At 41.2% G+C, this 23,186-nt stretch overlaps 1 protein-coding gene across 1 annotated transcript in view; it reads right to left on the bottom strand.

The window, feature by feature from the left end:
* The window catches only part of LOC309556052 (macrophage mannose receptor 1-like), a 161,324-nt gene that overhangs the window by 32,882 nt on the left and 105,256 nt on the right, over positions 1-23,186 (bottom strand). The window contains exons 16-21 of the mRNA XM_082258344.1: positions 20,539-20,580; positions 19,484-19,647; positions 14,529-14,596; positions 10,193-10,293; positions 6,882-7,024; positions 2,340-2,454 (exon numbers count right to left, since the gene is read on the bottom strand). Coding sequence (XP_082114470.1) covers positions 2,340-2,454; positions 6,882-7,024; positions 10,193-10,293; positions 14,529-14,596; positions 19,484-19,647; positions 20,539-20,580 — 633 coding nt within the window. The remainder of the gene's footprint in view (positions 1-2,339; positions 2,455-6,881; positions 7,025-10,192; positions 10,294-14,528; positions 14,597-19,483; positions 19,648-20,538; positions 20,581-23,186) is intronic.

Here is a 23,186-nt window from a genome sequence, read left to right as displayed (position 1 = left end):
AATAAAAATGACATAAATCTTTCCCGTAGTTAGTAAACGCAATAACTTTTGCGCAAACTAATCGAAATACGCTTATTGTGATTTTTTTCACAAAAAATATTTTAGCAGAAAACAAATTGGCCTAAAATGTTAAAAAATTTTGATTTTTACATTTTTTGGGGAATTTCATATAAAAAAATGTGAAAAATATTGTTATGTTTTCAAAATTGTCGCTCTTTTTTTGCTTATAGCGCAAAAAGTAAAAATCGCACAGGTGATCAAATAACACCAAAGAAAGCTCTGTTTGTGGGAAAAAAAGGATGTCAATTTCATTTGGGTACAGCGTCGCACGACCGCGCAATTGTCCGTTAAAATCACGCAGTGCCGAATCGCAAAATAGGGCCTGGTCTTTGGGCAGCCAAATCCTCCGGGGCTTAAGTGGTTAATCTTTAAAATAATGAAGATGCTTGCCTGCTCTGTATTTGCATATGTATGGATATCTCCTGAATTCTTAGTGCAAACAAAAGCTGTTTGCTTTTAGGCTCGTTCTAATTTCATGTTTTAAAGTTCCTGCCCAGATTCTTTACCTGCCTACATTTTAGCTTGAGCTATTATACTCTGTAAACAGCAGGTATTGTTTGAGCGTGGCATATAAGAATAGTCTGGACAATGAGAAAATTAGTCTACAGCTTGACCTGCTGGCTTGAAGTTTGCAAAATAATCATATGCAATATTTTATAAATACTTAAGAACTTCTTTTGGGCGACAGGCATCCTGGGATTCTATTTGCACAATTTTACCCCTATTCGTCAGGCAACAATCATGGCAAAATCGCTCCACGTTTGGGGTGCCATTGGAAGTGACGGGATTCGCACGGGCATTCCGCGATTTGCCATTATTCGGGATCGCAGGCAGAATTGCGGCGATCCGGGGGGCCAAGATGTGAAAGGAGCCTTAGTTCTGATTATAGATTAATACCTGTTTAAAAAAACTAAGTAATAAATGAATGCCTATAAGGAAGATGCCATATGTATGATATAATATTTTAATATTCATATTTTAAATCATTATATATTTGTCCTAGTCAGGTGCTAGGTAAGAGAGTGTAGTTTTGGCTCTCTCTGCTTACCAGAAGAGCAGCATGCAAAATATTTGTGCTTTTCAGGGAGCAGGATTGATAGGTCTACTCAGTGTTCCCAGTGTGTGATTCATCTGGTCTCAGGGAGTGTCCCCAGCTGATCCAATGGGGAGGTACGTTGGATGCTGGAGGAAACCTGACCAATGACACACAGGCTTTTAGTACTGTCCCAGGGGTTGGCACAGATAGTGGTGCATTATGGGACAGGGTATAAAAAGCCACGGGCACATGAGGTAGAGGTCTTTGGACGGGAAGCGAGTCCCAGAAGGAGGGTGGCGGCTGCCTCCTCTTTTGCAGCAGTTGGTGGTGGTCACAGGCAGTCAGGCTGGTGTACCGGTGGTGTGAGACTGAACTCAGACATCCAGGAGAACTAACTACAGGAGTTGGGGCATTGGAGAATCTGTGAAAACAGCGTCTTGAGTACAGAGGAACTTGCCCAGGGGTCTGCCCAGGAAGGGGACCACTCTGGAGTGTAGAGTCAGTGGATGGGTGTCAGCTAGCCCAGAGAGAAAGGGGGTACTAGGGGAGTGCCCTGAAGAGAAATAGTACAGGAACACTTACCTCATCTTCATTCAAGTGGCAGGTTGAAGTAGCGGCCTTGCCGCATTCTCAAGTTAAAAGTCCTCAGCATTTTGAATAGTTAACAGTTGGAGTATCCCACTCATCCCTTCACCCATCCCAACTTATATAAAACCACAAAAACAACATCCCCCTGGACTAATCTTTGACTGAGCCAAGAACTTAAAGGGTTAGGTTTCTGCAAACAGTTCCTACCGGTAACCCATGGGAATCCCTAAAGTGTAATATCCAGCAGCCCCCTGGGGGGCAGTGCTACATTTTTATGTTAACGATTAATACTAAATATGTCTATTATTAGCCCTGATGCAGATGCTCAAAACATACTGGTTCTCCTGGAATCTTCAATAAAAATTCCAGCTGTTTAAAGATTGCAGTAACATAGAACATTCCTTGCCCCTAATGACGGAGAGGAGCGCTTACTTTCTGTTAGTTTCATCTCAAGCATTTCATCTCTGACATCCTCTGGGTTAAACACCTTCAATAACATTACATAATATTCTTAGCGTTAAACGGAGTGGGGCCTGCTGAACATAGCCCTATCTTTTGCAATTGGATCACTTATAGTGGTATAAGCACTGCCCTTTCTGTAAGCATGAAGCAAATATGAACAAGCAGTCATCAACTAAATGTATTTCCTTCTTACCTTGTTCCATTTCATCAGATATGCTGGCCAAGTTTCCTCCCACCTGCTGACATGCTGACCTTGCGGCGTGCCATTCCACCACTTCATCCGCTTCCTCGCCGTATATTCTAAAACACTTAAATAGACAATGTGCCTGTTAGTCAGCTGTGTTAAATGTGCCTGTGATGTGACAGGGATAGGGAGAATTGGAACACTCCAAGCTTAAAGCGGAGTTCCACCCATTTTTAATAGGTTGGCCGTTCTCTGCCCCGCCTCCTCTCAGTGAGCGAGGACTGAAAGCATTATATCCTCACTGAGCTCACTGAGAGGAGGCGGGGCGGGGGCGGGGCAGTTCACGGCCTGAATACACACAGTACAGCTCAGCTCCTGGGTGATACTGCAAGATTTCTGGAATAGAATACATCCCAGCACACACTGCGAATCGCCGAATGACGTCATCGCCGATCGGACCCGGAAGTGAGGAGAGGAGGAATAAAGCAGAAATTAAGGTATTTACTAGCAAAAAAAAGTTTCCATTGGTAAAAGTCGTTTTAAAGGGGATTACATAGATCTAAAGTTACGAAAATGGGTGGAACTCCACTTTAAAAGTGTGTTGGTAGACAAGAAGGTAAAACGTAGACAAGCATCTGATTTTTCTTGAAACAACAGACAAAATACTTAGTCCAGGAGAAACTCTTGCTGGTATGGCCCCACAGACAACAAACTTGAACATTGCAAACTAGCTTACTAGTTTAGAGGACTGCACTTTGAATGATCTCTGGTGAACAGGATCATAAACAAATTCTGCTCATTGGTCTTGTCAAAAGGCCTTTGCCATTCCACCTACACATCCAAAAACTTACAGATTTCTGGAAGACCACAGGCTCATCTTTGGAAGAAAAGTTCCCCTCCAAGGACCACAATCCAACTCCATACACCACTGTTATCTATTGTCTACTGTTTCACCTTAACATGTTCTGGTGGACCAACAGGAGGCAAGCTCTTTTCTAGCACTAACGGCTTGACCACCCTCTTCTACTATGCTGCTCCATTTTCTTTTGGAAGTGTGGTTTACCAGGACATCCTAATGTTACATTCCTGCTATCTTCTTGTAATCATTTTACTTCAAATTCTACCCTGAGCTAACAACCTGCAACATTGTCATGGCCACAAAATGAACTATTCACACTGTACCTGCTACATATCAACTGCTCTAATATTTTGTGGCAGTCATTCTGTGTGTTAGGCCTCTCAAAGTATTCAGACTTTTGGTGCACTAGAACAGCGAGTCTCAACCAGGATTTTGTGGAAACCTAGAAACACAAGGCCTGTGGGTTGACTCCAGTCTGCCAAGCCAATTCTTGTGGCCACCCCCACCCCAAACCCATTCTCTGTCCCCACCTTGCCTCAGCAGTCGAGGAGGACAGAACTCCTCTGTCAAATCCTGCACTTCTCAATGCAGCTATGGAGAGGCTCATGTCTGCCCACCTCTTGTCTCAGCAGTCATCAGCAGAGAGGAGGACAGAACTCCTCCTACAGATTCTGCACCTTTCTGTGCACTTGCAGCACCCCCTTGCCTCAACCTTTCCTGGTCTCATCATTCAGCAGACTCCAGCAGCTGACTCCAGCCCTCCTTTAGTGCTCCTCCAGACCATGCACTTTCTGCTTCCCAGCTCTGCCCCTAGCTTCTTCTTGACAGCAGCATATGGTAAATGAGGTGCACTGTGATGCAAGGGAGGGTAAGGGCATATTTGACATCTGATGAACGGGAGGGCGGGGTGTTCTGGACATCTGCTTATAACTATTATGAGAACAATACAATTCTATGCCAGTTGAATCAGAGGGTTGCACACAATAATCATTAACCACTTGACCTCCGGAAGATTTACCCCTCTTCGTGACCTCTTCATGACCAGGCCATTTTTTGATTTTTGAGATTGCATTACTTTAACTGACAATTGCAGTCATGCAATGCTGCAGACAAACACAATTTATATTATTTTTTCCCACAAACAGAGCTATCTTTTCTTTTGATGGTATTCAATCTTGTTTTGTTTTCGCACTATAAAAAAAAAAAAAAAAAAAAATAGCTTTCTGCTATAAAATTAATCCAATAAAAAAATTAAAAAAATCAAATTTCTTCATAAATTTAGGCCAATATATATTCTGCTACATACTTTTGGTAAATAAATCCCAATAAGTGTGCATTGATTAATTTACGCGAACGTTATAGCGTCGTCAAACTATGGGATATGTACTGGAATCTCTAATTATGTCACTGTGCTAGCAACACTGGCTGGGAAGGGGTTAACATCTAGGTTGATCAAAGGGTTAAATGTGGGCTTAACAGTGCTTAGTAAGTTTACTGTGAGGTGCTTTTACTAAGGGATGTGCTGGTTTTTATTCTCAGCTTTGCAGGGAAACAAAAACCATCACATCCCTGCTGACAAGACAGAACTCTGTATTGTTTACACTGACATAGCTCTGTCCTGTCTTCCTCTTTGCCAATCAGCCGGTGCCAACGGTCACCCATTGGCATGACACCCACTGATCAGCTTGTGCTGAGTAATACTAGGTCCCTGATCCGGCACAGGAGAGACACTCTGCCGCCGTACTCATACGTGAGGCAGTCAGCAAGTGGTTAATAGAGACTGCTCAGACAGAACACAATGGCAGAACCATGTTCTGCCTCAGCAGTTTCCAATACAGTTTCTTGTGAATGAAAGCAACAGTATTTGACCCTCCTTTTCAGACTTGCATCATCTGCTACAGGAGTGTGAGTGGGCTCCATACTGGTCACCTGCCCTTCACAGCTTAAGCCTTAAGTTACTACTAAAACTAGTAATGATTAAATGCAGAGGCAATTCTTTAATACAATAAAGAGTAGATACATTTATAATGCCTTACAGATACAATCAGGCCTTTGAGGGCAACTGTAATGCTGATGTGGCCCAAAATGAATTTAACACCCTTGCTTTAAAGGTTTCTAGGGGTACATTGTGCTGATTGACCTTCCATCTAATGTGCCTGTTTAGTTCTGAATCCAATGTCACTTGGAAGGGGGGTGACATTCTGGCCAGCACAATAAGGGGGGCATTCTTCCCTGACCACCAATGTAAAGGGGGATTTTAACCACTGACCCCCAATGACTTAATTTTAGCAGGGGTTCCCCGAGGCCTGAAAATTATTTCAAGTGTTCCTCTGCAGTAAAAAGACTGTGAAAGGCTGAACTAGAGAATTAGTAATATTAACCTCTTGCCACCCAGGCAATAGCCGAAAGACAGCTACAGCACGGGCATAAATTGCCGGGAGGGCATCCATGTATGTCCTCCCGTACATTTGATGCCTCAGCGCCCCCTGCGGGGCGCACGCAGCTCGCTCTGTGATCAGCGAGTCTATGAGACTCGACTGATCACAGATCGGAGTAAGGGGCCAATCTCAGACCCTTACCACGTGATCAGCTGTCTTCTGATAGTTTGAGGAGAAAAAAAAAAGCAGGTTACAGGACATTGGTCTCGCACACTCCAGGTGCACTGCTGATAAGCAGGACCTATCAGTGCCACCTATTATTGTTGCATATCAATGTCACCTACCAGTGCCCAACAGTGCCACCTATCAGTGCTCATTAGTGCTACCTATCAGTGCCCTTCAGTGCTGCCCATCAGTGCTACTTATCAGTGCTCATCAGTGCCGCCCCATTACTGCAGCCTCATTAGTGCCCCCCAGTGCTGCCTCATCAGTGCCCCTCAGTGCAGCCTTATCAGTGCCCATCAGTGCAGCCTCATCAATGCCCATCAGTGCAGCCTTTCAGTGCCCATCAATGCAGCCTATCATTGTCCATCAGTGCAGCCTATAAGTGCCCATCAGTGCCGCCTTATCAGTGCCCATTAGTGCAGCCTATCAGTGCCCATCAGTGAAGGAAAAAACCCGTTTGACAAAATTTTAGAACAAACAATTAAAAATGTTTGTTTTTTTTTCAAAATTTTCTGTCTTTTTTTGTTTGTTTAGCAAAAAATAAAAACCCCAGTTGTGATTAAATACCAGCAAAAGAAAGCTCTATTTATGTGGAAAAAAAATGATAAAAATTTCATATAGGTACAGTGTAGCATGAGCGCTCAATTGTCATTCAAACAAAAAATGACAGCGCTGAAAGCTGAAAAATGTGGCCTGAGCAGGAAGGGGGTTTAAGTGCCCAGTAAGCAAGTGATTAATGTACCATGAGCCAAAGTCATGGGAACTGGTTAACACACTGACATAAGAAGATTCTCTTTCACAGTCCTCACCAGCCTTGAGTGTAGGCAAGCATCAAGGCAGATCAAGCCTCCACATCATGAACATACAAAGAACAGACATCACAATCTGATTCCTCTATAGTTTTGTTAACTGTATTGTTCCATGTAAAGGCTACACCTCTTTAGAGTCCTCGTTACGATATAAGGAGCAATAAATTCATTTTTCAAGAATTAACAGGTATTTGTGCCAAAACATCAGCAGCCAAAACTATCTGCAAAAACACTTCTGCTCTAGAAACAGCTGAAACAAAAAATATTGTATTCTGATTACCTTTTTTCCAAATGCCAACCATTCTGATGGACACCCTCCTTCGGGTGGTGGGATTGTTGGAGCAAAGGTTGTATTAACATTACTGGTTTTCCTTTCACAAATGAATGGGTTTGGGCTGCCACAGTTCATGTCATTCCAATAGCCTATTGTGAAAAAGTTAAAAGGAATCAATTAAACGTAAACATTAAACTGAAATCCCATCTTAAAGAGAACCAGTCAAAATTGGGCTCATGCAAGAATCTGAATATCCATTCTTACATGGGGGTTTATTTACTAAAGCTAGAGAAGGCAAAATTAGTCACAATTCTGCAGAAAAACCAATCAGCTTCTAACCTCAGGTTGTTTAATTAAGCTTTAGCAATAAAACCGGGAAGCTGATTGGTTTCTCTGCAGAATTGTGACTAAATGTGCCCTCTCTAGCTTTAGTAAATAAACTCATTGTGTTTAAACCCTAGCAATAAGTTTCACTTTTTTGCTCCAATTTGATATACACAAGCATCTGGCCAGGGCTAGTGCAAGGATTTTTGACACCCTGGGCGAAATCTCATTTTGCCGCCCCCATTGGCTCTGCCCCTGACTCCTCTCCCCTTTGCCCTGCCCATGTATATGGTGGAGGTGGCCGGGGTGGAGATTTTTGCAGTGCCTCTCCACCTATTTCTTCAACCGTGGTCTGCAGGCCTGCACTTGTGCCTCTGGACCCGGCCTGAAGACAAATAGTGGTCCAAAGAGATATAGACAGGCTAAGGTAGTATGCGGACAGGCCAGGGTAGTATACAGACAGGATAGGGTAGTAAATGGACAGGGGAGAGGTGATAACTGTTTATATGGTTGGTGTATGGGGGGGTGATAACTGTATATATGGATAGTGTATGGAGGGGATGGGGGGTGAGAACTGTATGTTTGAATGGTGTATAGAGGGGATGGGGGGTGAGAACTGTATGTATGAATGGTGTATGGGGGGAGTGATAACTATATATCCAAATGGTGTATGGAGGGGATGGGGAGGTGAGAACTGTATGTATGAATGATGGTGTATGAGGGGATGGAGGGTGAGAACTGTATGTATGAATGGTGTAGGGGGGGGGGGGATGATCTGCTCAGGCACCACCTCCACCAGACCCTCTCCAAGCCGGCGCCCTCCTAACACACTGTAGTGGGCACTCGAATGGTCTCATCTGACTCTGGACTTGAATTGCGCATATGCAGTTCTGAGCCAGGCATTACAGCCATATTTTTTACTGGCAACCTTTTCCAGTCACTGGCATTTACTGGCAGGAGAAAAATGCCCATTTTTTACTGGCTGCCAGTAAAAATACTGACGGTTGGCAACACTGATATGTTTGACAAATATTTGATAAATACCATAATTGTCTGTTACAGTTTTGTGTATTAGTGGTAGTGTACCTATTTGCTTTCATGTTTGTACTTTGTATAATCTGACTCCAATTTTATATTCACATACTCTGTGGTAGCAGCTCCAGGTTTCTACAGGTTACAATTAGGGGTTATTATTGGCTATGGGTCAATAATTGACTAATAACTTATAGGGTGCAATATATTAGAATTATTAGAAATTTGTGTCAAAACATTTGCAACATTATAATGGGATGTATTTTACCTACTCCCCCATTGAGGCAAAGAATGCAAAATTGTTAACTGGTAGTATTTAATTATTTATGCTTCAGCTATACGGCTACATTTTATATCTGTCCTGCTACTAAAACCTTCTGTGAATAATTAATAAAGAGTAAAACAAAGGGCTTGCTTACACTAGCTGTAGGGCTCTGAAGAGCGATCTGCACTGGGCATTTTTACCCCCTTAAAACCCGCAGCACTGTGCTGCAACCTTGTGCATTGCATATGGTTTGGGGCCACTGCGTCTCTGTCCTATTCAGTTGAATGGGTTGTGTTAAGCGTCCCACTAAACGCAAAAGGGGGATTATTCTTGTTGCACCGTGGCCGAGGCATCTATATACTCCTGTATAATGTTCCCTTTAAGCTGCACGCAATGCGTCTAATTGAAGGTCCCGCGCAGCACAAATTCAGACCGCGCAGCCGCAGACGACGTGAAGGTAACCGGGCCGCGGTTTTACTGTGGCGGCCGGGGAGCAGAGCAGTGCGCCCCGAGCCCGCCCATTGTGTGACAATAGCGAATGAAAATTGTCACACGGATCCTCCTCCTGGCCAATCAGGGAGCGAGTCCTCCCGCTTCCTGATTGGCCGAAAGGCAAACCCCATGCAATTGGCCGAGGAGGAGGCGGGAGGACTGAGGAGACGTGGGGACTGAAGAGAAGCTGCCGTGAGGTAAGTGCACGGTTCTTGCGGGGGGGGTGGGTCTCGCGGGGGGAACGCTGGCATCTCTGCATTGATTGGGGGCAATGTTTTGGGCACTCTGCATTGATTGTGTGCAATGCTGTGGGCACTCTGCATTGATTGGGGGCAATGCTGTGGGCACTCTGCATTGATTGTGGGCAATGCTGTGGGCTCTCTGCATTGATTGGGGGCAATGCTGTGGGCACTCTGCATTGATTGTGTGCAATGCTGTGGGCACTCTGCATTGATTGGGGGCAATGCTGTGGGCACTCTGCATTGATTGGGGGCAATGCTGTGGGCAGTACACTCTGCATTGATTGGGGGCAATGCTGTGGGCACTCTGCATTGATTGGGGGCAATGCTGTGGGCAGTGCACTCTGCATTGATTGGGGGCAATGCTGTGGGCACTCTGCATTGATTGGGGGCAATGCTGTGGGCACTCTAAAGTCTAAAGGTTTGCGCTCAGAAATTTTTTTATTTGCTCAGCACAGTAAAAAATTAGAGGGAACATTGCTCCTGTATGGCTGCCTTTGCAGATAAGGAAGGGGGGCAGTTGGGGGATGGTAAAAACATAGCTTAACCTCTCATTTTTAGCTGGCCCCCCTCTGACCACATGTGCAAAGTAGGCCTTTAATGCTGACCAATGAAACAAATATATCCTTATGGTGTATACACATACTAGCTTTTAGTATCTATTAAACACACATGTTTACCCAATTCTTTAGCGGTGTACATTTATAGTGAATCTGAGAAATTGCTTCCTGAAGTCAATGCAGAAACTGACAACTCTGGAAGTGTTGAATTTTATATAAGCACCAGTTTCTGCTTAACTTTTATTATGTCCATTAGTGTAGTTTACACCATTGTGAGCTTTTTGTTCCATTTTTTTCCTGGCATTTTTAGCAGAACAGCTACTAAAAGGAGCCATATTTTAGGCTTTTCCTTGTCTGAAAAAATACCATCACAATTACCATCAAAACAATCAAGATATACCGTACCTAGGTTTCTATAGATCACTACGCAGTTCTCATCATTGTTAGCAAAGTTGGGTTCATAACTCGCCCACGCCACGTAATCCATAGGAGATCCATCCATCCATCTAAAGGACACAAAACACACATTTCACACTCCAAACGTAATTGTTCTACATGGGTGTATGAGATTTGCCACTCAGATGTGTTCAAAAGGAGTATTGAAAGGATACACATAGCAAGAATTGCGCATTCATTCACAACGTGCATTTAATATTCTTAGTAAAAATCACATTTTATTTTTATATAACAACAGCTAAATGAATAAAACATGACAACAATACAGTCAGTAGGTGAGAACAGTGTTTCTCAACCTATTTTCAGTCAAGAAACTCTTTAAAATTATGGACAATTTGAGGTATCCCATACTAAAATGTGAAAAACTAAACTAATAGGTTTACATAACGTAGCAGCATCCACACACGTATGGCACCCAACATTAGAGGAGGTTTATTCTTGCATTACATCATTCTTGCCAACTGTCCCAGAAATGCCAACACAGTAACACTTTATACTAAGCTGTCCCAGGATGGCTGTGTCCCGGGCAGCGTCCCAAAACCTGTACCGTGCCCTCTTGATCCCAGTATTGTGCCCTCCTGACCCTCCATGTACTGTGCATTTCTGCCCCTCTACCTGTATTGTGCCCTCTGTGTTGACTAGTGTTTGATTTATGGCACATTTTCTTATTGTTTAAAATAGGTTTTTATTAAAAGTACTAATAAATACTGTATATATTTAATTCTATCAACTATTAATACTTTAATTCTTGAGAGTAGATGTATAAATTGGGACAAGCTGGTAGGTGCCCCAATTCATTACTTTGCCCAGGGCCCATGATGCTATTAAGACTGCCCGGGGTCATATGCTGTGCTGGGGATGAAATAGGAGAGATGCAGCCAAACCATGGCTTTCTAGGAAACAATAGGTTGCGCCACCTGGGCACAGCAATGATGCTAATGAGGCATACTATGAGTGGGCAGTTAGATATACAGTATATATATTAGGAGTTTGAGGGTTTGAAAGTGAATTGTGACTACCTGGAAGTTATGTGCCCTGGGCACCTACCAAAACCACCTTCTGTATAGTAAACCACTGCATATACAGTACATACCAAGCCTGGCCCTACACGAGCATATGTCTCACTGAACATGGTTCTTGGGGGAGTGGATGGATGGTTCTGGGTCCCTCATACTTATGTTATGTTAACACTACAGTAAACCCCCGCTCCATCGTGGTTCAGTTTTTGCGGTCCCGGTATATTGCGGTTTTTTTTGGAATGTTATTTTACTAGATAAATCATTAAAAATGAAATATTTTTGTGTTTTCCATAGCTCTTGCTATGTCTCTCAGTATCTTTTATGTGTTTAAATGAGTTTCTATTGTTTTAAAAGTGTGTTTAAAGACCTTAAAATGCTTCTTCACGTACAGTGACAGTAAAATAAACATGCCTACAATGCATTTTAATAGGGTTTTTCTATTTCGCTGATTTTCACTTTTCGCGGCTGGGTCCGGAACGTAACCCCCGCAATGGAGGGGGTTTTCTGTATTAGCATGGAGATTACGTCAATATACACTGTCTGACTCTGAACACTAGGCTGGTAGCTTCTGCACACCAAAGGGCTTCCGAGCTACCAGGGCCTGTGACTAGAATCTACAGCTGAAGTGCCACATCATCTAGATTAAATCCAGATACAAGTTTATTCCTATGTAAAATCAAATAAAGCCAATGCATTTCCAGGGCTAAGCCATGTGCCCTTCACATAATTGTATTCCATATATGAAAAAAAGTAATATATTGATTATGTACATGGAAATATAAAGCAATATTAATAAACTATTGTAGTAGTTTACTTTTTTCTCATATTTCTAATAGAATTATGTGTCAAATTCATGGACATATTTTGTATAAATGTTTTGGCTCTCATAAAGGGGGTAAGGCATAACCCCCTCTTTGGGAGCCCAATTTACTCTTAATAGATTATTTTGATCACTGAGAATGACGGACAGTGACAAATCCACCCATGCTCCCTCCCTCTAGGACAGGGGTCTCCAAATTGCAGCCGTTTGCTTGCCTTTATCTGGCCCTTGGGGCACTTATCCTTCCACTGATATGAGACACTATTCGTCCCACTGACACCAATAATGGGTCAACATTTCTCTCATCGACACCAATGATGAGACGATATTCCTCAAACTGACACCAACAATGGGACACTATTATTCCCACTGACACCAACAATGGGGTACTTTTAATCCCACAGACCCAAATGATGGGGCACTATTAATCCCACTGACACCAACGATCGGGCACTATTGATCTCACTGGCGCCAATGGTGGGGCACTATTAATTCCACTGACTCCAATAATGAGGCACTATTCCTCCCACAAACATCAATGAGTGAGGCAATATTCCTCCTACTGACACTAACAATAAGGCACTATTAATCCCACTGACACCAGCAATAGGGCACTATTATTCCCACTGACACCAATGATAGGGCACTATTAATCCCACTGACCCCAAAGATTGGACACTAATAATCCCACTGACACTAACGATGAGGCACTATTATTCCCACTGACACCAATGAGGGGGCACAATTAATTCCACTGACACCAACCATGAGGCACTATTACTCCCACTTACATTAATGAGTGAGGCAATATTCCTCCCACTGACACCAAAAATGAGGCACTATTAATCCCACTAATACCAACAATGAGGCACTATTATTCCCACTGATACCAATGACAGGGCACTATTAATTCCACTGACACCAATGATGGGGAACTATTCCTCCCACTGACACCAAAAATGAGGCACTATTAATCCCACTAATACCAACAATGAGGCACTATTATTCCCACTGACATCAATGATAGGGCACTATTAATTCCACTGACACCAATGATGGGGCACTATTTCTCCCACTGACACCAATAATAGGGCACTATTTCTCCCACTGACACCAACAATGGGGCGCTATTTCTCCCATTGACGCCGATGATGGGGAAGACGTCATTTGCAGGATAGTCCTGTCCCTGTGGGTACACTAGGACCACCGCATCGCCTGCCCTGGGAAACCAATTGGCCATTATGAGGTTGATAAAAACCACTATCCGCTAAAGCTTTTTTCGGATGATGATCCTATGACTTTACTGACCGAATCATTAACAAGTTACCAACATTTAAAGTATGATATAGACGGTGTGGTGGATTTATCATCGTTATAATCACATATGCTTGAACTGCCTCTGCTAGGCTGGCCCCTGCCCTATGAGCGTATGTTCCCCCTGCCTCTGATCCAGTGGGAATATCGGTCTGTCTGGTCTCTCTGGCCCTGAGGAAGCCTTGCAGCGAAACGCGTCAGTTTCTGGGGACCCCTAGACCGTGCTGTAATAGAGACGATTACCACCACTCTTATAGATGTATCGGCACGCCCACTGGGAGTATATATCTACACATGTGCTTGTTGTTTTTTATTATGTGTGTGTCAATGTAATTTTATCTCTTTTTGGAATAATAAATATCTTTCTTTTATAAAATATAGTGTGTCATAATAGTGATCCTCCCTTTCATATCGGCCTATCCAAAAGCCCCATCTTTTTCTTTCTTGGTGTTATTTCTTCCCAAACTGTCACCAACAATGGGACACAATTAATCTCACTGACACCAATAATGGGGCACTATTCCTCCCACTGACACCAAGGATGGGGCACTCTTTCTCCCACTGACACCAACACTGGGACACTATTCCTCCTACTGACACCAAGGATGGGCACTATTTCTCCCACTGACACCAACACTGGGACACTATTCCTCCTACTGACACCAAGGATGGGGCACTATTTCTCCCACTGACACCAGCAATAGGGCACTGTTCCTCCCCCTCATACCAAAGATGCATTGTTTACTCCCACTGAGGCCAGGAAAATTTCTACTTCCAATGGGCACAGTCTGGCCCCAATAAAGTCTAGAGGACAGCAAACTGGCCCTTTGTTTAGAAAGTTTGGAGACCCTGCTCTGGGACCTACTCTGCAGGATTCAACTTGGTTAACAAGTAAGTGTTAAGCATTTGAGAATTAATCATTTCTCCCACTATCTTAGATAGAAAAGAAAAGGGGTGCATTACACATGCTAAGATATCTCAATATGCAATATAAGAGCTCCCATCTATCGAAAAAGCTTTACGTCACTGATACAAACGCATGTATAGCCACCATTAGACATTAAATAACCAATAAAAATGAACATAGCATGACACGGAAAAAAAAAGACTAGATTAGGTTCTAAGCACCTACTTAAATGTTTTATCCAGGGTTAAACGTAAACCAATGAAGTATCCATCAGCCTCCCCATTCTTTAAAATCTATGAAGGAAAGAGAACAATGGAGAAAGGAATTATGCATTAAGATGTAATCCAGTTGTGTACAACTATGCCAGTAACTGGTCACCCAATGTAACAATTATTAAATACAGAAGGACACCAAGAAAAGTAAACGAATCATATAATGATACCAGCAAATCGGAGATCTAGAAGGAGTTCCTAATTCTAAAGTGGTAAAAATACCATGTTTTATTTAAAAGGAATGTAGTGTTTTTTTACATACAATTTTATAATCAGGAACAAGACATATTTATATGATCTGAAAAGCAACCACAGTATATAATAATCAGAAACAAAATCAACATTTAAAATCTTGGTCAGATAAATACAAAATATTGCATATTATTATTTTCTAGGTTCATATCTGGCCAGCAAATGGTTCTCTCTTGGATCTTTTTCATGTGATTTCTGGAAAATTATCAAAATTATTTCAGATTTATTAACCACTTAAGGACCACCCCACGTATATTTACTGAACCTCCCCAGCAACAATATACCCCCTTCCTATGCAAAAGTAGATCCACTCCAGCAACAAAAGATCCCCCAGCATCAATAGACTCTCTAGCACACCTCAGTACGCCTTGCCATTACATACAATCAGTTCTGGAGGTGCCGTAAACTGCGTTCTCCTGCGTTCCTGTTGAAAATAAGCCCTGATAATAACCAATTGTATGAAAAACTAAACCAACTCGCCGCCTTACCCCTCTAAAATGTATAAAAAGTGCAAACATAGAAAAAGTGCAAATGCAAGAAAAAAGTGCAAAGAATGAAAATGTGCAAGCATCAACAAATATAGCAACAATAAAAGTGCTCTGTTAAAGTGCTTAAGCGCAAAAAAACTCTTTTAGAGTGATGACATATATGTGTTCAGTCATAGTCCATATAAGTAAAAACAGAGTGCCAGAAAAATTGTTCTTAAAACTCCAAAAAAATATCTTCACAGTGCAAAATCCACCCAGGTGTAACACCAAAAAAGTGAGTCCTTCACCACTCTCGCTATATCAAGCTCACCAGATTGATAGGCCAGTCAGATTATAGACCAGCATACACGCCAACATTTCTCCAAAAAAGCTCATTCAAAAAGATCCCTGAGTGCTTTCTTCTTATTGGTGATACCAATCAGAGTATCCTCTCACATACCATAGTATCCAGTATGGAAGACAAAAAGAAGGAAGGAGGCCTCCATCGTGTAAAAATGTATGAACAGGCTTTATTAAAATATCCAATAAAATTCCACTCACATGAACCTAATGGGGATAACATGCTCAGCTGTGTGGTATTCTTCTCTGGTCAATTCACGGACCAGGAGCATGAACCGGAATACACGATGACGTCAGAGTTCCTGCCCCGCCCAAATAAAGCCGGTTTATGAATTTTTACACGATGGAAGCCTCCTTCCTTCTTTTTATGCTTGCACATTTTCATTATTTCCACTTTTTTCTTGCATTTGCAAGTTTTTCTATGTTTGCATTTTTTATGCATTTTAGAGGGGTAAGACGGAGAGATGGTTTAGTTTTTCATACAATTGGTTATTATATTTATTTTGTTTATAGCACCATTTTGTGGTGTGTGGACTTGCGCTACTCATTTTGTTTTCAATACCTGTTTTTATTGATTTTGATCAATAATTCGTGACAGCAACAGTCCAGCAGAACACATATAACACACCCGTCTGTGGTGTTGTTATTTTGATGGTTTTAAACCCAAGAAATGCAAGGCACCCATGCTAAATATTACAAAGCATTCCACAGAGAAGGACCTTTTTTTCTAATCATTCTTATTATACCTATTCAAGAACTAGTTTAATGTTGAATGATAAATTATTTCTAAGGTCATGGACTGGCCAAGCATGTCTTCAGACCTAAACCCTATTGAGCATCTGTGGGGCATCCTCAAACAGAAGGCGGAGGAGTGCAAGGTCTCTAACATCCACCAGCTCCGTGATGTCACCATGGAGGAGTGGAAGAGGACTCCAGTGGCAACCCGCAAAGCTCTGGTGAACTCCATGCCCAAGAGGGTTAAGGCAGTGCTGGAAAATAATGGTGGCCACACAAAATATTGGCACTTTGGGCCAAATTTGTACATTGTCACTTAGAGGTGTACTCACTTTTGTTGCCAGCGGTTTAGACATTAATGGCTGTGTTTTGAGTTATTGTGAGGGGACAGCAAATTGACACTGTTATACAAGCTGTACACTCACTACTTTACATTGTAGCAAAGTGTCATTTCTTCAGTGTTGTCACATGAAAAGATACAATATTTTAAAAAATGTGAGGGGTGTACTCACTTTTGTGAGATACTGTACATATCATATCCAGGTTGGATCATGCCCCAATTTCTATAACAGCTACGGGGACCCTTAGAAGAGGCACTCACCATATGTAACACAATAACACTCACCTGATGTCACAACCAACAATTAAGCAAAGCCTAATTAAAGCTTTAAATTAATACTTTCCTATTAATAAGCCCTCTGTGGGGGATCCCTTCATTCTATGAAATGCACCTAAGGCTTGGGGCACCTTATCAAGTTAAGTGCTATTAATAGGAAACAGAGGTCACAGCAGATAGATACACTTCTCGAAAAATAGACAAACTAGAGCTTCTCAACAAAAAAGCACCTTCTCCAAATGTTAGCCCTCAACTAGCTCAAGCTGGACATAATCTCCACATTTGTATTGATGCCTTATCACCAAAACCTTAAATGCTAATTCTTACCAACATGGAAACTAAGCTGGCAAATTATTAGCAGCCCAGGGTAAAGAGAAGACCTCTAAATATGACAGTGCATACAGCACCCTTCATACACAAAATGAGAAACTAAAGTCATCTTTTAAAAGACAAGGTAGACAAGTGCATTGTTTCATAGTTCACACTTTCCATGCCAAAAAGCGAACCTGTTCCATTCTAAAATTATTCAGGAAAAAAATATATATATCATTACCTGGAAAAGCTAGTTGACTGGCTGTTATCTGTCTGTCACTGGCTTCAATTCAGGACTTCTGACTTTATTTTAATTTAAATATGTGTAGCGCTACCCTCCGCAGGAGCTGCTTGAATTTTGGTGTTCGAGCCTCCCACTGATTGATCCACAGCCAGTTACAGGGTATCCAGTCGCACCCAACAGCTGACTTCTAGCACCCAGAGGGGGATCTAGCAGCACAAGTAACAGGGATTCCCTGTGGGGGTTTGTACTCACAAGGCTCTTAAAACACCAGCCTTCCTCAGTAGTACAAGACAGGATACGTGGACATCCTTCCTCAGTCAGCTCTGACCAGAACCCTGGGTTGCAGATTCAAATTTCAGGCCCTCAGGCCACCCACCTGAGACCGCATGGCAGCCTGCACTGAGGAGAGGCAGCAGCCCCCTCCTGGACCTCTCTCTCTAGAGGAAGACCCAGAGCCCATGTGCGCCCCAGATATAAATACAGATACCTAGCATTCCTTGGGACACATCCCCTTCCAATTTGCCAGAGCTGTATTGACATCCATGCTCTCATCTGCAAGGTTTCCTCCCACTGTCCAGTACATCCCCAGGGTCCGTGCCACTTATAGGCCACGGACACATGTACACAGTGAGGTGCGATCCGCACCGAGGACAGGCTCAGTGAGAGTGTCACGGGCTGCCTGACACAGCACCCTAGCCTGTCTGTATACTACCCTAGCCTGTTTGTATACTACCCTAGCTTGTCTGTATACTGTATTACCCCAGCCTGTCTATATACTACCCTAGCCTGTCCATATACTACCCTAGCCTGTCCATATACTACCCTAGCCTGTCCATATACTACCCTAGCCTGTCTATATACTACCCTAGCCTGTCTTTATACTACCCTATCTTCTCTGTATACTAGACTAGCCTGTCACTATACTACCCTAGCCTGTCCATATACTACCCTAGCCTGTCCATATACTACCCTAGCCTGTCTATATACTACCCTAGCCTGTCTATATACTACCCTATCTTCTCTGTATACTAGACTAGCCTGTCACTATACTACCCTATCCTGTCCATATACTACCCTAGCCTGTCCATATACTACCTTGGCCTGTCTGTATACTACCCTAGCCTGTCCATATACTACCCCAGCCTGTCTATATACTACCCTAGCCTGTCTGTATACTACCCTAGCCTATCCTATCCTTCCATTTGTGAATGATTGCTCCAACAGTTGTCTCCTTCTAACAAAGCTTCTTGCTGATGGTCTTGTAGCCCATTCCAGCCTTGTGCAGGTCTACAATCTTGTCCCTGACGTCCTTTGACAGCTTTGGTCTTACCCATGATGGTGAGGTTTGAATGGAAGAAAGAGGTTATGTGGACAGGTGACTTTTAAACACATAACGAGTTGTCGTTAGAAGCACTTTCTTAAATTGACAGAACTAATCTGTGTACCACATGAACACATACTGTGAACAGTCTGTGGGAGCCAGAATTTTTGTTGGTTGGTAGGGGATCAAATACTTATTTTACTCACTGAACTGCAACTTAATTTATAACATTTGTATTATGTGTTTTGTTTTCTGGATTTTTGGTTGATATTCTGTCTCTATCATTTAAAATACAACTATGATAACAAGTTTAGACCTTTCATTTCTTTGTAAGAAGCAAACTTACAAAATCCGCAGGGGATCAAATAATTATTTTCCGCGCTGCATACAGTATATATATCTTTTAAAATAAAGTTTCTTTTAACTCTATATTGTATCAGACAATTACAGTATTAAACAGAGACACACTACTATCTACAGGCTGTAGTGGCCTCTGTAGGCTGAAACCAATATTTTTAAATGAGGGCTTCAGCTTGAATGTGGTCAGTATATATTTTGTTATAAATGTTGATAGTAATAGAGACAGACATTTAAAACTTACATATTTCCACAGAAATTTTCTTTCTTCTTCTCCATTGATCGTAACCAGGTCACCAAAATTTTTCCTACAAAACTCTCTTGCCTTGTCCATGGTTGTCCCCTCTTTACTCACATAATAATGTCGGTCACCTCGGACCAACCAGCCGTCAGTGGTCATTTCATAATCTGACAGACAGGGAGGAAGACTATTCAGAATAACAAATTTATACAAAATAATCAAATGCACAACTACTCATCTCTTACATACATCTCTTTACAATTGTTTAGCTTGACCTCTGAACAATAAAAATGTTCTTTTTGAGGAATGAGGTTCTGTAAACAAAACTATGAACCCTGTAAGGGCTCGTTCACACCAGATAAGCATGGAAGTGCGTGACCATTGCTGACGCGCGAGGGTGCCATTCATTTTAATGGCACTTCCATGTACTGTATATAGCAAACACGGGTGCATTTTTGGTTACTAAAACGCATGGTACTACAGTTCTATGCAGTTTGGTGTGGGGCGATTTTAAAAATACCGCCTGCCCATACTTTTGCATGTTTCTGCACATTTAGGAGCCCATCCAAATAAATGGCAGTGCGCGCAAGAAACAGGGTGTGAATAAGCCCTAAATTATATTCATGTCTGCTCTTGCTCTGTTACTCCTGTATAGACTTTTGAAGTATCCACTGACCCAAATGTGAAATAATAACAAGCTGCTGGTGGGCATGCTGTCTGTTTTTGGTGGCTCTGAGGTATCTACATCTAGCAATGGGTGCAGGTTAATTTTAACGTCTTAACGCCCACATAACGCATACGTGCAATGGCAAAAGAGCATTGGCTTCCAAACCCACACGCCTTACATATGAATCCATGGATGGCCATGGTTCCTATTCTGAACGCGTACACAGTGCACTCTCAGCACAGTGACTGAGCTGTCATAGGCAGCTTTTAGTGTCTAGTCATGATCAGGAGCTGGCGGGACGATCATGTGACCACTGTGACAGCCAATCAGGACGCTCATCCCACTTCCCAGGTGTAAAGACCCACTTAAAAGGACTAAGAATTACTCTTACCCGGAATTGGTGCGTTTGTAGGTTCTGGTTTCGCTACTGCACCTGATGAGGAAATAAAGCACGATAAAATTAGTTTATTCCAGAAAATTATTTCTAACTGCTACAGTATCTAACAAAAGTGAGTACACCCCTCACATTTTTGTAAATATTTTATTATATCTTTTCATGTGACAACACTGAAGAAATGACACTTTGCTACAATGTAAAGTAGTGAGTGTACAGCTTGTATAACATATACATTTGCTGTCCCCTCAAAATAACTCAACACACAACATTGTAGCAAAGTGTAATTTCTTCAGTGTTGTCACATAAAAACATATAATAAATTTACAAAAATGTAAGGGGTGTACTCACTTTTGTGAGATACTGTACATTCAGAAAGAAATCACAAACTATTCAGATTGTTTCTTTAGCCCAATGATTATATCACAAAATGACTAGGCTAGCCATTCATGGCTAGGTTTTTCTCATTTAGACCATGGGATGAATAGGAAAAAACAAATAGATTTCTCCATCTATATTAAACAGGGCGGAGGAAGGAATCTGCACTGCCAGCTATTGTCTTCAAACATCCAAATCTGCATCTGATTAGCGATATACATGTGCATTTCGTTCTGAATCTAAATTCGGACAATTTTTTAGTTATTGGGAAATTTGGATGTATCCAAATTTCCAAATTACAATAGTAAGGAATTTAAATAAATCCGAAATAAAGAAACAAAATTCAACTGATATTCTAATCATATTTGAAAACAAGATTCAAATAAAATAGAATAGAAAATAAAAGAATAAAATAAAATAGAATAGAATAAAATAGAATAAAAACGAAGGGAATGGAAAAGAATAGAATAGATCAGACTAGAATAGAACAGAGAATAAAAAAATAGAATAGAAAATAAAATAATAGAATAGAATATAGAATAGAAACAAAGGGAAAAGAGTATAACAGAAAAGAATAGAACATAATAGAAAAGAATAGAAAAAAAAAGAAACAAAAAGAATAGTAAGAGTAAAATAGAACAAAGTAGAACAGAATAGAATAGATTCAAATATAATAAAAATAAGGGAATAGAAAAAATAAAATAGAAAAAAAAAGAATAGAACAGAATTTAAAAGAAAGGAAAAGAGTAAAACAGAACAGAATAGAATAGAAAATAAAAGAATAGAACAGAATAAAATGAAAAGAATAGAGTAAAACAGAACAGAAAAGAATAGAAAATAAAAGAATAGAACAGAATAAAATGAAAAGAATAGAGTAAAACAGAACAGAAAAGGATAGAAAATTTGAGAGTCGAATTTTGAAAAGAATAAAATAAAATTTGAATGCTGACTCAAATGCTGAATTCGAATCGAATAAGAAAATGAATAAACAAAACAAATTGAATTCTGAAAATGGATTAAATGAAACCAACGAATTGAAATTATTTAATAAAACCGAAACAAAACTATGTGGCAGTCACTATTCGGCCAACAATTTTTTTTAGTATTCTTAGGGGATTTTGTACAGGGTTTTTTTTTTTTTTTTTTTTTTTTTACATTTTGTGTCTAATTCAGGCTTGAGTGTTGTTTTTTTTTTTTTTTTTTATTTTTTTTTTAGCCAATAGAAAGCTAGTTACTAGGCAAGAAAACATGCAATAATAAGGCTTTTGTACAGTTTTCAGACATTCCCATTAAAGTAGTTTTTCCCCAAAAGAAGCTCACATATTTTTTCAACCAGCAATCCTCAAGCAACATTACATTTAGATGTGAATGGGCACCAGTGAATATAATAGAAATTCTAGGGGATGATTTATAAAAAAATTGTTGCATTGATGCCATAGACATTCATGGAAGCTGAACAAAACTTTTCCAATAGATTACTTCCTATACCAGCAGTTCCATCTAGTGGTCAAAATGGTGCTTTCTGAAACACCTCAATGAGAAAATATACTGCATTTTGGCCACTAGATGGAGCTGATGATACAGGAATCAATCAATTAGAAAATATAAGGAAAATTTGGTTCAGCTTGCATGAATGGATCTAACATTTGGCCAACAAATGTTTCATAAATAGACCTTCTAGTGTTGAGTATTGAAGCTCTTCTGTTAAAGCTTCAAACCGCTGTGAATGAGCCTTACAGTCTTTGAAATAATTGATATAGCAATAATAATAATAATAATAATAATAACAGTTTAGCAATGCACCAACATCCCTCGCTTTTCCACAGCCCAAACTGACTCTCAACAGGTGCCAATTAAAGATAGGTCTAATCATAGGTGCAATGCTTTCCAGGCTCCTGCGGGAAAAAATAATAAATGCACATTTTCTACAGAAATATGGTAATTTATTATTTTTTCCCAAAAGGTGAACTTTACCCACCTTCCTTAACGTCCTTCAGAAGTAAGGAGATCGCGCAGCTGCGCATTTCTGGTGTGCCTGTGTCCCCCGGACACAGCGCAAAACCGCTTGGCAGGTGGGCACTATAATTGGCCCTCATGATCACATGATGGCTGTGTCCAGTAACAGTCGTCATGTAATGTCAACACAGCCATTGTAACAGTGATCGGCTCTGCTTCTCCTCACACAGAGTCTGTCAGTGAGAAGAAGAAGAGCGGATCTGTGCTGCTTGCCAGGGATCAGTGAGTTTTGAGCTGTTTTACTGCTTTTT

This window comes from Pelophylax lessonae (assembly GCF_965119305.1).
Source record: "Pelophylax lessonae genome assembly, chromosome: 5".
In the NCBI taxonomy this organism is placed as follows: Eukaryota; Metazoa; Chordata; class Amphibia; order Anura; family Ranidae; genus Pelophylax; species Pelophylax lessonae.
This window is presented reverse-complemented; position numbering and strand designations above follow the sequence as displayed.